At 46.1% G+C, this 16,452-nt stretch overlaps 1 protein-coding gene across 1 annotated transcript; it reads right to left on the bottom strand.

Annotated features, from left to right (window-relative positions):
* Window positions 1-6,480: 6,480 nt before the first annotated feature.
* On the bottom strand, window positions 6,481-7,985 carry LOC136496979 (phosphoenolpyruvate carboxylase kinase 2-like). Its single transcript, XM_066492761.1, has 2 exons — window positions 7,079-7,985; window positions 6,481-6,909 (listed from the first exon to the last, which is right to left on the bottom strand). Exons 1-2 carry the CDS (start codon window positions 7,932-7,934, stop codon window positions 6,854-6,856), a joined length of 912 nt encoding a protein of 303 aa, XP_066348858.1. The 5' UTR covers window positions 7,935-7,985; the 3' UTR covers window positions 6,481-6,853.
* Window positions 7,986-16,452: the final 8,467 nt, after the last annotated feature.

The raw sequence follows: 16,452 nt of genomic DNA, 5'->3' as shown, positions 1-16,452 counted from the left end.
GGCTGATCGATCGATGATCGCCGCCTGGTGGCTGGCGTCCTTCTTGTCCGGTTCCCTCAAAGAGATCGACCCAATATTTCCAAGCGCAATCAACCGAAACGCGTCAAACGCACATAGGCTAGGACCTAGGAGTATGTATGTATGTACTACGTATATATATATCCTAATATCCGTCACGGCCTGTCTCGTTGTCCAGCTCGTCTGAAGAGATCAACAAAACGGTGTTCGCTTCCAACAGAAAGGGGAGTAGCGCAAGCAAACAAGCACAAGCATGCAGTGGTGGATCTACAGGGTATGCCTAGTATGCACCGGCATGCTCTGCAGTCCAGCCAACTAGAGTAATACATCTGTGTATATAATGTAAAAAGAAAAAGAAAAAAACACACGATGCTTTGCCTGCCTCCCGCTAAGTCCGCCGGGTGCGTTGCGAAGTCACGATCCCAATCCCCAACAACGCCGCCGCGCCGCTCTCGCTTCGTCTATGGTCTGCCTCACGAACTCACGAGGCGCGATCTGGCGATCTCGTCCTGGCTGTGATTCTGCACATTTCGTTCCTAGAAAAGAAGCTAGCGCGGACAGCGGTGCCTACGTTCTGCAGTTCTGGCCAGCTGACCAACTGCTGTTGCCGGCGTTCTGGGCTTCTGGCCGTGAAAGCATTCAGCAGCTACTTGGACTACTGCTGCCACTGTTGTACTTGTAATTTGTAAAGTACGCAGACTCGCAAAGACTTCGAGAATTCAACAGACGACCTGCATAGGTTTGCTAGATTTAATTATTTTATAATTTATAATCTCTAAACATACATAATTAGTTACAATATTTTTTTAGAATTATTCAAGAAAAGAAACGGAGATAATATCTCTTTTCCAGAAACACGCAGCCAAGAAGGCAGCGATGGCTACTACTACCGCTTCAAATCATTGCAAATCACCTAAAAAAGTCAAATAACTAGCATTGTAAGTATTTTACTCTCTTTTATGCCTATAATTTTAACTATATCTTTATTGCGTTTGAACTATTTATGTCATCGCAATTTGTGAAATAGTTTCTGAATTCTGATTTAATCTTTGAATTTAAGACTTGTCATATTGTTCAGTAGATGTATGTATAATTATTTTGCGGATTTGCAATTGTTTACAGATTTCGTAAATGGTATTACCAAATTATATAATAATTTTTTTGTACGGCATATCCTACAATAAAATTCTAGATCCGCCACTGCAAGCATGAAGCAGTAGACAGTAGTGCTCAGCTTCTGATAATCTGATGTGTGCCTGCGTACGTGGATCAATCAATGCGACAATGCCACACCGACAAGTCGTGTCGTGTGAACTTGTCCCAGACGAGTAGTCAGCCTGTTCGTTTGTTCGTATACGATCGTAGATTATAAATTGAAATAGTATTTTTCTCTCACACTAAATCAACTAACAGTAAATAATCTACTATCATTTACGACGAAACGAACCGGCTGAGTACCCGTCAGTAATCAGTAATTGACGTGCCACGACTCATCTTCGTTGTCCTGCGAGAACAGCCAAAGAGATCGTACGTAGGACTCCCTCTATCACTAATTAAGTGTCGTCGTGACAAGCGTGCTGGTTAAACCTTTTAAGTTTGATTTGGCTTATAGAAAAAAGAATTAAAATATTTATATTTAAAAAATTTATTATAAAGCCTAATTCAAAGATCTATCAAATGATAACTATGTACTATAAACATTTATATTTTTTATATATATTTCGTTAAAGTTGAGTACGTTTGATTTCTCCAGAAGTGAAAACTACACATAAAAAGGGATCGACAGATGGAATCCTAGGCGAGTCAAATAGTTTGAATTTTGACTCAAGTTATATAAAAAGATGCTAACATTCATGATGCAAAATAAGTATTATTAAATTAATTATTGAGTATGTTTTTATAGTAAACTGAAGATGTAAATGTTAATACTATTCTGCTATTCATTATAAATTTAGTCAAGCTTAAACTAGTTTGATTGACACAAACCCCGTAGGTCCTGTTTGTTTCCGCTTATAATTCGATTCTCGGTGAAAAAAAACGAGAATACCACAAAACACTTCAATTATTTCTTATTCTTTGGACCGCCGGTTTCAAAACTTTGAACTAGCACAATCGAAAATCGAGAATCAAAAAAAAAATCCTTGCAATATGATGATTATAATCAAAGCGATTATAAGGGCCTGTTTGGATCACAAGACTAAAAATTAATCCACTTTATGAAAATAGATTAAACAAGAGCTATTATGGGCTAATGGACTCCACCACCAATTAGCCCTCGTTATCTCTTATTAGCCCAGAATGGCTAATTATTAGGTCCTGGATCCAAATACCCCTAAGTTGCAAACAAGACTATAGTTGCATTCTTTTATGGACCGAGAGCGAAGCCTCAACAACATGCATGCATGATGCATCACACCATACATGTTTCACTACCACAATCATGAATTGTCTTGAGTGCCAAAAACCGTCAAGGAAAGGGCTTAAACCGCCAAGAAAATGATCATTGGCCACAAACTGTCAAGCAAACTCACTCAAAAATAAGAGATAAGGGAAAATAATTTTCTTGGTGGTTTTGGCACTAAGGATGATTTCCTTAGAAGCTAGCCGCCAAGAAAATTAGAACCATACTTAATTTGCCAAAGGGCATATATTCTTCAGGGGTTTTGTTTTAGCACTCAAAGAAATTCCTAGCACTCAAGGTAATTCTAGTTTCGTTCCGTGTTTTACTATTTGCTCTAGATCTTGCGATTGAGGAGAGAGATATAATGTACAGAAAAAAAAACTCTGCCACAAACAAGTGCAGGTCAAATTTTCTCAACTTTAACTAGGTTTGTAGAAAATGCGTGTAACATTTATATCTTTAAATAAGTTTATTTTGAAAGTATATTCAACGATCTATCTAATGATAGTAATTATATATTATAATTATTAATATTCTTTTATATATAATTGGTCAAAGTTTAAAAAAGCCGACTTCTTGGAAAATGAGAATGACTTCTATTTTGGGACAGAGGGAGTATGTGTAAGGTCGCCATCAATCGGGAGGCGTAATAGATGCACCCACTAATGCCCTGCTCGCTTGGCTGATAAGCCATGGCTGAAAATATTGTTGACTGATTTGTTGTGAGAGAAAAATAATGTTCGTTGGCTGAAAAAGTATGGCTTATAAGCCAAGCGAATAGGGCGCAAATCTTTACCCAGTTGGTTAGGACAAATTATCCAACTTTATTTTTAATCAAATATAGAGTAGTATAGATTTGTTGATGTGTTCCCATAAAGTAAGTAGAACGCCCTTTATCTGGTCGGGCAACCAAGATATGGCCTAGTAATATGGAGAAAGAAAAGACTCCATCAGAGGAGAGCTTCATTTTATTTCTCTGTAGTTTGGTCCTGATAACATACAGCTATCCGAGGGTCCCCATCAGCTAGCGCTCTCGGAGTAGCACAGCAGCAGCAGCAGCAGCGAAGCGTACCACAGCCTCATATCTTACTGGTGGGTGGTGGCCATGAACGCAGCACCACCGACACGTCTATGCAGAATTGCTCGTCCGCCATGGACATGCAGCCACGGTGAAGCACGAACGGTGCAGCCGCGACACCGCGAGTAGTGAACACTGAACAGCCTGCAGAAAGGAGACAGCACCATGTGATGGTACCCGTCGGGACGTGGTGGGTAGGTAGGTAACATGTGTCCGGATGCTGCCGGTGGGGATTCGGGTTTCAATGCAGTGAAACGCCGTGGTCCTTGTTTTATTTTTATGGTACGGAGTACGTAGTTGCTAAAAATTGGGTATCTGAATTCAAGTTTTTTTCATAGTTGCCGTGTACTCCTCCGGCTATAAAAACATGCAACTATGGCTTGTGTGCCAGAAAAAGTAGTTCATATTTGACTAAATTTTTAGTTAATAGTATTCATATTTATGGCTCTAAATCAATTTATTATGAAAATACATTTTATAATTAATCTAATGATATTGGTTTGATATCATAAATATTGATACATTTTTTATCTATAATTGGTTAAACTTAAGATACTAAAACGTGACACTGTGCTAGAATTGCATGTTTTCCAGGATGGAGGGGGTATTGTATAACTTTTATATTAATATTATAGCTTTAGTTCGTTATAATTTTCGTAGGCATAATCTGTAATTTTTTGTTCTAAAAATAAAAAATCCATTAGATAAAACCATAAACTCGATAGAATCCAATTTATGTTGGCATGACGACAATTAATAATTTATAATTGTTTCTATAATCAGATAAGCAAAAAAAATATTAGAAAATTGATGGATATCTAATGCAATAACTAATTGTTACGGATTTTAACACTGCTACCAATTATTGAAACTATTTAAGTGTAATGGGACATAGAAAGAAATGTAATTGGCCCACCCGTTCTGCACTGTCCATATCTTAAGGTGCCTCTGTAGAAGGGATGGTCGAAACAGTTCGAGGGTCCCCATGCCGATGGCGGACAGGTATCACATTCTCCACCCACTACATATACATAGAGAGAGCGAGTACGTACTCCGTGCTCTATGGCCCAGATAAGAGAAGCCAGGCCCATAAGGAAGAGCTCGTATCAGGTATTTTTAAACGTCAGCACAAACACAACCAATGAAGCAACCACCCCCAAAGCTGCAGTGACCACTGATCAGTGAGATTCGCGCGCGAGCCTTGAAGCCTCCAATGAGGGCATCTTCTCCTCTCCGGCTTATCCGCTTATACCAGTACTATACCACTGCCAACTTCTCGTGTGGATTCCATTCCGCCGGATCGCTTGCAAACCAAGCAAGCGAAGCAGCTGGGTGCGCCGGTGGTACGGTTCGTCCGGAGGCGAGGCCGGCGGATAAACCGAGGATATGCCGTCCGGTAAGGTCCACACGGCACAGGATTCCTCCAGACTTTAGAGCGAGGAACGCGGGGGTAGCGGGTAGTCGGGAGCGAATATCACGAGGCAAGCACGGAAGGTGGTGATAAGGCGCGCGACGCGCGTAGGAGAGCGCCTCTTATCGCTACCTCCCGTCTCTCAGCCTCTTCGGCTGGGGCTCAAACGATCGTATACGATCGTGGATTATTACTACTGTTTGGTTTGGTGTGAGAGAAAAATACTGTTCTGGCTAAAAATTTACGATCATTTACGACCAAGCGAACATGCTGCCTATCCGCGTTGCTTATCAGGATGGAATGTGTTGCGCACCAGAAAAAAAGAAAGAAAGGGAACCCTGATTTTTTGATAAATTTCAGCCAACAACTCACAAGAGGCAACTAGTACACTTAAAAAACGAGTCACAAGGGGCAATGTATAATTTTTTTTATAGCTATAAACAATGAAAAAAATTACATATTGCTTGAACAACAACAAAAAAAAAAATCAAACACCTAGGATATATATAGTTTTTTTTAAGAATAGTCGCCGAAGTGGGATATATAATTTTGTCCCGTTGTTTGCGAAGTCGTCTTCAGAGATAAATATTCCTCTTTTAGGCCTCCATTGGATCAAAGGAAACATATAGGAATTTTAGAGGTTTTCAATTCTATAGGAAAGTTTCATGTACACCTCTTTAGAACAAAGGATTGGACTCTATGAAATTTCTTGGGATTGTCATGGAATACATGAAACACATAGGAATTTTGGAAGAAAACTAACATGAGATTGAACCTGGTGGAAACTTTTCTTTGTGTCTCTCTCTCTTCTGGTTCTTGTATTTTTCTTATGTTCTATCCAAAGCCTATATTAGAAATTTTCCTGCATTATAGATTCATATAAGATTGCAAGTTTCTTACAATGCTAATCCTGTGATTTTTCTATATATCCATCCCCAGAAATTGGAGATACACACGGTCCTCCCTTACCCCTTCTTGATGGCGGTGCGCTGGCAGGCGGTGGCGGGGACGGAGGCTAGAGATGTGGAAATGGGAGAGGATGTTAGAAGTTGACATCGAGACACCACTGATAATTGTCTAGGGCTTGTTTGGAACGCAGGAATTTCACATGAAAAACGCAGGGACATGAATTTTTTTTCCCGCAATCCAAATAGGCCCTTAACCGATGGAAAAACAGAGGTATTACAGCCTAGGTAACCAAACCTAAGCAATCGAGGTCGAGTGATTCCGCGGTGTCAGGTTCCATCCACCATTTCAGGGTGAGAACAAGGTAATAGGTAAATCACTGCTGCCAACACTTCGTTATTTTAGCAACCTAACGGGCAAGCCTGAAAACGTTTGCAATGGCTGGCTACTGGCCACCGATAAAGGAGTGGGTCACCAACTCACCATCATCGTGTGAAATGTTGCAGGAGAAAAACAATATTTGATGACTTAAAAGTAGTTCTGAATAATTCTGAATAAGCTCGAGCGAACAGAACCCATATCTCGGATATGTTATCATCGTATCATCAGAATTTGTTCGAAACTAATACTACTGACCCACAACCAACACTGATCAGATTATCGAGAAAGCTCAAACCAACACTTATGCATTTGTACACATAACACATGCACGGTTAGACTAGACCGACGTGCATACATCATCGTCGCACTACATTTTACTCTCAAGCAAAGAGGGCGGCCAGAAAAAGGCCCGAAACGCATGTCCAAAAAAAAAGGCCCGAAAACCAAAAGAGGAAAACGGCCCAGGTCACCGTCACACACACACACCCGGGCGCCGCGCGGCGAAGCGACGATCTCCAGTCACCCCTCGCCGCCGCCGCGTACTTGCTGGATATACAGAGGCGTCTTCTGCACAAAACTCGTCGGGACTACACACCGCATCGCTACGATGATACTCGATCGGTTCAGGTCTCGTTCGAAACCTGAGGACTGGGGCTCCTCAGGTTGGCCGCACCACCTCTCGGACTCCCCCTCCGCTCTGGATCCACGGGTGCCCTGCATTTTTTTTCCCCCGACGAAACCGCGGATGTTAGATAAGGCACATGATCTGTGCTAGCGTCCAATAGGATTGTGATTCAATAATCTATAGGAAAGAAGACGAATCTAATCTAATATTCAACGCAGCAGCACGGAATCGAGATAACGCAAAGATCCGACGACTTACTGAGGACTTGCTCGGCGGAGAACCTTCTCGAGACGTCGCGGCACATCATCCGCCGCATCAGGTCCTTGGCCGCCGGCGAGACCCCGGCGAACAGCGCGGGCGGGAACCTGAGGCTGCCGCGCAGCACGGCCGCGAACACGTCCGCGGGCGTCTCGCCGCCGAAGGGCAGCGCGCCCCCCGAGAGCAGCGCGTACATCACCACCCCGGCGCTCCACACGTCCACCTTCTCCCCGTACTCGCCTCCGGCCACCACCTCGGGCGCCACGTAGTGCGGGGTGCCCACCAGCCCCTCGGCGCGGCGGCCCCGCGCGCCGCCCTCGCCCTCGCCGGCGCCGGCGCCCGAGCCGAGCCATGCGGCGGAGCCGAAGTCCGCGAGCCGCACCCGCGGGGGCGCCTCGCCGGCGGGGTCCAGGTCCAGGAGCACGTTGTCGGGCTTGACGTCGCGGTGGACGACGCCGCGGCGGTGGCAGCACGCGAGCGCCTCGGCGAGCTGCGCGACGACGCGGGCGGCGTCGGGCTCCGGCACGGGCGCGCCGCGCCGGAGCTGGACCCAGTCCAGCAGGTCGGGCCCCGTGCAGAGGTCCATGACGGTGTGAGTCCAGGCGTCGTCCTCGTACACGGCGCGCACCTGCACCACGCCCGGGTTCTCGTCGCCCTCCCCGCCCGCCAGCCGCGCCAGCTTGGGCTCCAGCTCGGCCAGCGCGCGGTCCAGGTCGTCGGCGAGGAGGGAGCGGTCCACGGACTTGACGGCGAAGGGCTCGCCCGTGGCGCGGGAGATGCAGCGGTGGACCACGCCGAACCGCCCGCGGCCGATCTCCTCGCCGATCTCGTAGTCGCGCTTCAGTTGCTCACTCATAGATCTGTTTTCGCGGTCCGTTCGTTTCTTCGGGATACTTCCATACCAGCAGGTGGGGAGCCCGACTATTTAACGGCGCCTCGCACGCACCGCAGAATATTCGGATGTCCCTAGACTGCTCCTGTAACGTTACTCCCTCCTTCATTTATTTTTAAAATTAAATATACATCTCGTTCTTAAAAAACTTATTTTTCTTAGATTTAATTAGATTATAAAAGATAGGATCAATATCTTTCTTTCTGTGTGTGTGTGTGTGTGTATATATATATATATTTATTAAGTATTATAAATAGTACTTTGTCCATTCTAAATTATAAGATATTTTGATTTTTAGATATATATGGCTTTTGCTATGTATTTAGATATACACCATGTCTAGATACATAGTAAAAGCAATGTAATTAAAAATGTCAAGACATCTTATAATTTGGAATGAACATGGTAGTATTTTGTATATTTATTAGTTCATTTTTAAAAGTGAGATATATTTTTGTGACAAAGGAAGTACTTAATACTATACCTACATTCTAAATTTTAGTTTTTTTTACCTTTCTAGATACATAGCTTTTATTATGTATATAGACAATATATATCTAGATATATAATAAGAACTGTGTACTTAGAAAGCCAAAAGAACATACAATTCGAAACGGAAACGAAGCAGTAGTTAGTAGTCCATGTCGGTGCCCACACATCCCATTCATAAGACTAATTGAGCCATATTCCAATCATGGGCCTATTTGTCCACAAGTTTTTTTTTTTTGAAAAAAGCTTGAATACGATTTTGATCTGAATGTTAAGATGGGCACAACGAATATCTACTCTGTATTTTTACACTAAAATATAGACATTGGGAAGTTTTTTAGTGTAAAAATTTGAAGAAGTGAAGAGCTTCTCTACGCATACCTGCTAGCATTTCAGCAAACATGAAAGCGAAGTTCGAAATCCGAAGCAGACAATCCCCATGAAAGCTATTCAAAATTTGTATAATCTTATTTATCACAGTCTCCTGAATTATTTGAGAACCAACTTCAACCGAGCTTAATGAGCTGAGCCAAAGTTGAAAGTCATTCAAAATCAATTTTTTCATTTAAAAAAAACAAGTTCAATCATAGCACTTTTGAGAGGAGCCACTGAGCCAGCTCAATCAGCTTTTTTTCAGTCCACTGTTAGTCCGTGAGCACTTGAGGTAGGGGTGGGCATTCGGTTTCTTGTCTTTTTTTTTAAGAATTCGGTACCTAGAAAATAGAAACCGATCAGTTCTAAAAATTCAGGAACAGAGCATTATAGTTCAGTTCCGATTCTAACCAAACTAACCTATTTTTTCAGTAGAGGTAAAGACAAAAAAAAAACATACATATACTGAAGCAAAATTTAGGTTGCACTACCTATATTTTAGATAATAATAATTGATAAAGTAACAATAACAATATAGTGGCACAAATATATACAACAATTTAATATATGAGACATCACACATAAATAAGACATAGTCTTACAAAAATACAAGTGAAGTATAATTCATGTATTTCGGTCTTTCAAAGTGATGTTCGCTATTTGTTGCGAGAGAAAAATATTATTCCTTCACTGAAACAGTATGGCTCAAACGACAAACGAACAGGGCTCAAACTTTTGGTTCAGGTTCTTTCGGTTTCAATTTCTAGGTCTTTCGGTCCCGTTTTGGTTGAACTATTATGACCACACACTCCTTCAGGAGCACCCAACCAGGCACCTCAACACAGCCCGCCCGTGTATGCCGCTCCAAAGCCCAGTGGCCCCCCTCGGAAACAAGACACCCAACGGGGCCCGTGTAAAGAGAAGGACCCTCCATTCGGAGCTGCAGATGTGTTCGTCTCCTCTCCTGAATCCCAACCGTAACGCCTCTGGCTCTTGGGGAACGTTTCGGCCGTTTTATGCCACACTAGTGGCCAGTGGGCCCGGGGCTTACAGGACAGCCAAGGTACGGTACGGCGGCGACTGGCGACCAATTGCACGGGGGCGCGTCCAGGCTCCAGCGTCCGGGCCTCCGAGTCCGAGCTCCGGCCAATCGGCAATCGCGGGAGCGGGACCACGCATGTCCCCACTCCCCACTCCCCGGTTCGCGGCCAGCCAGCCGTACGTGACGGTAACGGACAACGGAGGCCGAACCGGTGTGCAGCGATATAAGCAGCTCGTCCGCGTCATAGAATGCGATGGCGTGCTGCCCGCGGTACGCGAGTGCTGCAAAGAATCCGGGCCTTTTACATTTCACGCAACTGGCTTTAGTGCGGTGCTCTGCTCGGTTTATTTATGATGCAAATCTTGGGCCAGCACTGAAAAATACTGTTATTGTTGTGAGAGAAAAATACTGTTCTGACAGGATGTGAATAGTGATTTCGTGAGGTGGCTGACCAGCCAGCCAGCCGGCAACCAGTTAGCCGAACACTGCCCTTATCTTATCTCATACTCTTATAAAGCAAAACCCCACTAGCTATTTATCTCAACATACAAGTTGTCCAACCAGACAGTGCACTACCGCACACAATTAAAATTCACTAAGCAACTCATGCAAGTTGTGCAACTAGGCAATGCACTATCATTTACAATTAAAATCTACTAACACATATAACTGTAATGGCCACGTCAGCGAGACACTAAGTATTTTATTGTTCATGTCATCGTACCACGCAATTCATTAATCCGTAATTCTCGTAACAACGTGCGGGATATGATTCTAGTTACTCTAGTAAAGCAGATATCGAGATCTTATTGGCTCGTATCCTTTTTTTTTAACTATAATAGACATCGAGATCATATCAGCTTATCTTTTGTAACCGATTGTTATAACTAGTTAACTACCTAACTGCTAGGTTCTAAAGGTCTTCGGCAACTACATAGTTTCGTCTTATACAAAAATACTAAATAGTTTGATAATACTATCTCTGTCCAAAAAAATGCAGATGCACGTTTAAATTTAGCTTGAGTCAAACTTTTTTAAGGCTCTATTTGGATACCAAGTTAATTGCTAACTAGCTAAAAATTAGCAAAAAAAAAAACTTAAGTACATCCAAACAGGAGGGCTAATAGGTGAGCTAATTTTTTTAGCTAAGTCTTCAACCAGTTGTTAGCCAACTAGCTAGCCAACCATAACTAATTTAGACTAATTTTTAGCTTTAACAATAACTAGCCATGTGCCCTAAGTTTATTAGTTTATATGAAATGATGTTAGCATTTATGACTAGATATGGATATACACTACAAAAATATATTCCATAATAAATCTGATAATAATTATTTAGTAGGATGAATATTTGTATTTTTAATATTATATTTAATAAATTTGATATGGATTAATTTGAGAGAAAGCTAGAATTGTTTTTTGTTTTGGAAGGAGAGGGTGTATAATAGCTTGGTGATGTTACTATGAAAAAACTACTGAAATTGACATGATAAAAAAAATATGCAGTTAACTTTCAGGTCTGTGATGGTACCCGCACTTGATCCATTTTTGCAGTAATGTAACACTTTTCATCTGGTAGATATAACGTCCCTTTTTTTTAATAATACTACAACGTCTCCACTAACATCAGTATAAGCGAGTAAAAGCGGGCCACGATTCCAAAATTCTACTTGTAACCAACGATCAATTTATGTTCTTGCAGAAAACTGCCATCACAGTAACTGTTAGAGTGTGGTAGGGGTCTAGTGGGTCTGGGCTGGATGTATAGCCCATTAGTGTTAGGGTTAATTAGAGATAAGGGTCGTTTGCTTAGGAGTCAAGTAAACCTCTCCATATAAGGAGAGGAGATGTATCGATCTAATCAAGCAAGAATTAAGAAGGAAAACCATTCCCTCTTGCCCGGCCGCGGGGCGTTTAAGAAGGAAAACCCTTCTGTGGGGGTATTAACCCCTATACCCTTACGGCTAAGCTTGGGCCGGCCCGGATCGATGGGTCCGGTCCACCCGAAAGACGACGTGCGGCCCAACCAACCTGATTGGAGTCCCGCACAAGGAGTCAAGGCGGATTTGGCGATCAGGCAGGATCCTGGTCGGTTACAATAGGAATCCTTATCCGGCCACATATGGCAATTGTAACTGACTAGGATTGGTTTCCAGATCTGTAACCCTGCCCCTCGGACTATATAAGGCGGCAGGGAATCCCTCTAAAAACATCTCAATACAATACACCAAAGACACAGGACATAGGGTATTACGTCGACCAGACGGCCCGAACCTGTCTAAATCGCTGTCTCTGCGCCTTGTGTCACCATCTGGTTCCTGATTACACGCACCGTCTACCGATAATCTACCACCACGGGCACCCCCCTCGGTGGACTGCCGACCATATTTCGTCGACAGTGGCGCGCCAGGTAGGGGACCCCTTTAAGGGATCGTGCGCGCTGATCTACGGCGAACCAGATGGGATCTAAAGATCGACGCCGCTCGTGGCAACTTGACTTCCTGCGGCGGTGTACTAGCCTGACAGGCTCGATATCAGTCGGCGACGGAATCAATCTGCTACGCAGGCAACTCGGTCTGCTACGATGGCGTCCGCCGACAACCTAACGAGACTCGATGTCGAATTCAACGTCGTGTTCAAGGATCAGTCTACTACTCGGAGCTTTCTGTTCTGTGCATCGGCTACTCGGCGACAAGTTCCAACGGAGCCACCGGATCGGATCAGATAATCAAACGCGGTGTTGTACCTGTACCGAAGGCAGCGACGAATTATTTTGCTGGCTGCTGTTGCACGTGAATCGAAGCGAAGCTCAGATCGCCGCTGTGCGGTTCCAAGATTCCAGTCCGTCTACTGAGATCGATTCGCTGCATGCCAATTACTAGAACCATGCAAAGCTAATTGTATGTGCTTACGTATATACGTCTACATGGAAGGAAGGCCAACTACAGATTGCTGTGGCACTTGCATGTGCACACGCACACATGGAGCTGTCAAGCCACCATGCGAGCCGTTCAGCGAGCCGTTCGAGCCGTCAAGCGAGCCACGCCGAGCTGTCGGCGAGCCGCGCCGAGCTGTCTGGACAGCCGCGTCGAGCCGCTGAGCGAGCCACGGTGAGCCGCGTCGAGCCACGGACCACGTCGACCACGTCCCGAGCAGCTCCGCCGAGCTCCGACCACGTCGACCGCGACCACGTCGACCACGTCCCGAGCAGCTCCGCCGAGCTCCGACCACGTCGACCACGACCACGTCCCGAGCAGCTCCGCCGAGCTCCGACCACATCGGCCACCAGACCACGTCGCAATAATGATCGCCGCGAAGAACGGCGCTACGACAATCGCGACCACAGTCATGGCGACAGGCCAAAAAGCTCGAGGTCCGGACAACTTCATCGCGACCAACCAGATGTCTATCCAAAGATAATTTTCCTCAACAACACCATCCGCGGCAACCCAGCTTCTCGCGGCAGGCGTTCAACGATCACTGTACCGGGGATACATGCAAGAGGTGACGTCAACTAGTATATCCATCGTATTCATGCACGACGGACATGCAATCCAGCAAGATCAAGGCGACGACATGTGGAGTTTCGTCAAAATTGTGGCAACTCGGCGTCAATCTGTGACGGCGGTTTTTTCCATCATATCGTCCACGACGGCCCTCATGTGCGTCCGTCATGAGGCCAAAGTTCCGACCAGGCGTCGGCTCAATCCACAGCAGCATGAAGACAACGCAAGCTAGCCAAGAGTTACGCATATACGCGTATACATCTACACAAGTATACATGCAAGCCATCTCATTGGGCAGAAGGCCAAGACGATCTGTTCACACGCCCAAAAGCTAAGTGAATTCTCAATTAAATATTTATTACTTGATTTCTATTCAATGACACACAAATCTTTTTATTTTTCCTCATGCACCATCTCGCGCGGCATCTCGCGATGACCGAAGCAAGATGCGTGCATGATGGGATCATCGACTCAAGGCACACGCCTGCCGCTGGAGCTTGGAGGAGAGGGTGTACAGACACAGGTCGGAACGTCAAGGCCAAGTACATGAGCTCTGGAGCACTCGGAAGCCAGACGTCGATCAACTCATGTTGAGCCATCGGCGAGCCGTGTCGATCCGTCAAACAAGCCGTCCGAGTTGTCTAGCAAGTCACGACGAGCCGCGTTGAGTCGCGTCGAGCCGTTGAGCGAGCCGCGCCGAGCCACAAGCGAGCCGCGTCAAGCCATCTCTCGAACATCACAACACGCCGACTACTCCCACCGGTCGTCAATAAAGCTAAGTATTATTTTTAATTGAAAATTTCTTCGATCATCGTACAGCTCCGCTGACCACCCTAAGGGTGCGCTCTGCGTCGAATTTTCTCCATACATACAATCCAAAACATGTATAAGTTTTTACAACGGTTCGCCGATACGTTTTCCTTCCTGCTTGAGAATCCCAGAGCCGGCACTGTCTCCGGCTCCACCCCACGCGTGCATGAGAGTCCGCCCTCTGCGCTACGGGTAGTCGGCAGTCGCTCCCTGGTAACACTGGCACTCTACGCGCAGCAGTGTTCCGTACCTCGCGCTACGAGATATTGGTTAGCCCAGGGCTGGCGCATTCTCCAGGACAGGTTAATACATCGCGCTACGTCGCTACATAACAAAAAGGGCTAAAAACAGCTAATGTTATTTTTCGAATATTACACCAAGTATAATTCATCGCCAACCGAACACCAAGTGTTTACTTCACCTCCTACAGAGAGATCAATATATTTCGTACATCATCATGTACTACCGCTCTCCGTGTTTATTTTTCAGGAACATAGTTCGGTCAACAAGCTCACGCTTTGGGGCTCGCCAAGACCACTACGGTGCTTGAGGACTCTGGCCAGACCACCCTTGTGCTCGGGGACTCGCCAGACCACTCCGTGCTCTGGGACCCTCCGGGACTCGCCAGACCACTCCGTGCTCGGGGACTGCCTCGATCACTCTCCGACCACGGCTCGGGGACTTCGTCGCTCGCTCCTCGATCTGTGCTCGGGGACTACCTCGATCACTCTCCGACCACAGCTTTGGGACTTCGTCGCTCGTTTCTCGACCTACGCACGGGGACTGCCTCGACCACTCTCCGACCACGGCTCGGGGACTTTGCGTCTCGACTACATGCGACTGGCAACTCGCATACAGTTGGGGATATTTTTTCGCACTTAGACCTTGCTACAAGGCTCATACCTCGCCTTCCAGCAAGCTCGGGGACTACGTCGGTACGATGCATCTGCCGGTGCATCTCATTTTTGTTTGTACGACAATTGGGTTCTCAACTTAACTGGGAATTCTTTTTAGACCCTGGCACCACGTGCCTACGTCACCTACTACCAGGCTCGGGGACTAAGTGGGCACACTTAACCTTGCGGTGAATGTGTTGGTTTTTTCGACCCCTACGCCTCTGACGTTCAAGGACGCTATGCTTCAAGACCACTTACATTTCTTTCCAGAAATACAAGTGGGCACACTTCTCAGGACGGAAATCTTTTTCTTTTTTCTTAAGAGCACCATACATTCTTCGGACAACTTACTTCTCCGGCGATGACGGTGGTCAGAAATGTCAAGAACTCAAGCCTTACTTGTCGGAGAAGGTTAAAATAACGTGTCTCAGCATAATACATGGTGCTCGGGGACTAGCTATGGGCGTATTAACCCCTATACCCTTACGGCTAAGCTTGGGCCGGCCCGGATCGATGGGTCCGGTCCACCCGAAAGACGACGTGCGGCCTAGCCAACCTGATTGGAGTCCCGCACAAAGAGTCAAGGCGGATTTGGCGATCAGGCAGGATCCTGGTCGGTTACAATAGAAATCCTTATCCGGCCACATATGACAATTGTAACTAACTAGGATTAGTTTCCAGATCTGTAACCCTGCCCCCCAAACTATATAAGGCGAGCAGGGGATCCCTCTAAAAAACATCTCAATACAATACACCAAAGACACAGGACGTAGGGTATTACGTCGACTAGACGGCCCGGACCTGTCTAAATCGCTGTCTCTGCGCCTTGTGTCACCATCTGGTTCCTGATTACACGCACCGTCTACCGATAATCTACCACCACGGGCACCCCCCTCGGTGGACTGCCGACCATATTTCGTCGACACCTTCCCTCTTGCCCGGCCGTGGGCAAATGCCCCGCGGCCGGCTCTCTCACCCTCGCAGCCCTAGCCGTGAACAGTACCCATGGTACTGTAGTGCCGTGGGTACTGTAGCGCGGCAGCCGCCGTCGCTCCCCTCGACTCTCTCCTCTCAATCCTAGCAGCCACATAACAATCTGGTATCAGAGATCTCTGGTTCGATCATGTCCACCCGTCGTCCTCCGCCGTGGGCGTCATGACGAACGAGCAGTTGACGGCGGCTGTCCTTGACCTCGGCAAGATGGTGGCCGGGATTCATGGGTTCCTGCTAGGGCCGCAGCCGAACCCACCGCTGACGTCCCAGCAGCAGCAGCTGCCGTCGCCGCCACCGCTTCCGGCTTGGATCGCCGGTTTGTCGAAACCCATCTACACGACGCCCAGTACCCAGCCGCACCTACCGCCGCTCCC

Source organism: Miscanthus floridulus, chromosome 12, assembly GCF_019320115.1.
Source record: "Miscanthus floridulus cultivar M001 chromosome 12, ASM1932011v1, whole genome shotgun sequence".
In the NCBI taxonomy this organism is placed as follows: domain Eukaryota; kingdom Viridiplantae; phylum Streptophyta; class Magnoliopsida; order Poales; family Poaceae; genus Miscanthus; species Miscanthus floridulus.
This window is presented reverse-complemented; position numbering and strand designations above follow the sequence as displayed.

Coding starts and splice junctions, on each gene's coding strand:
- LOC136496979 (XM_066492761.1), bottom strand. CDS start 7,934: ATGAGTGAGCAACTGAAGCGCGACTACGAGATCGGCGAGGAGATCGGC. Junction 6,910..7,078: donor CTCCGCCGAGCAAGTCCTCA/GTAAGTCGTCGG, acceptor AAAAAAATGCAG/GGCACCCGTGGATCCAGAGC.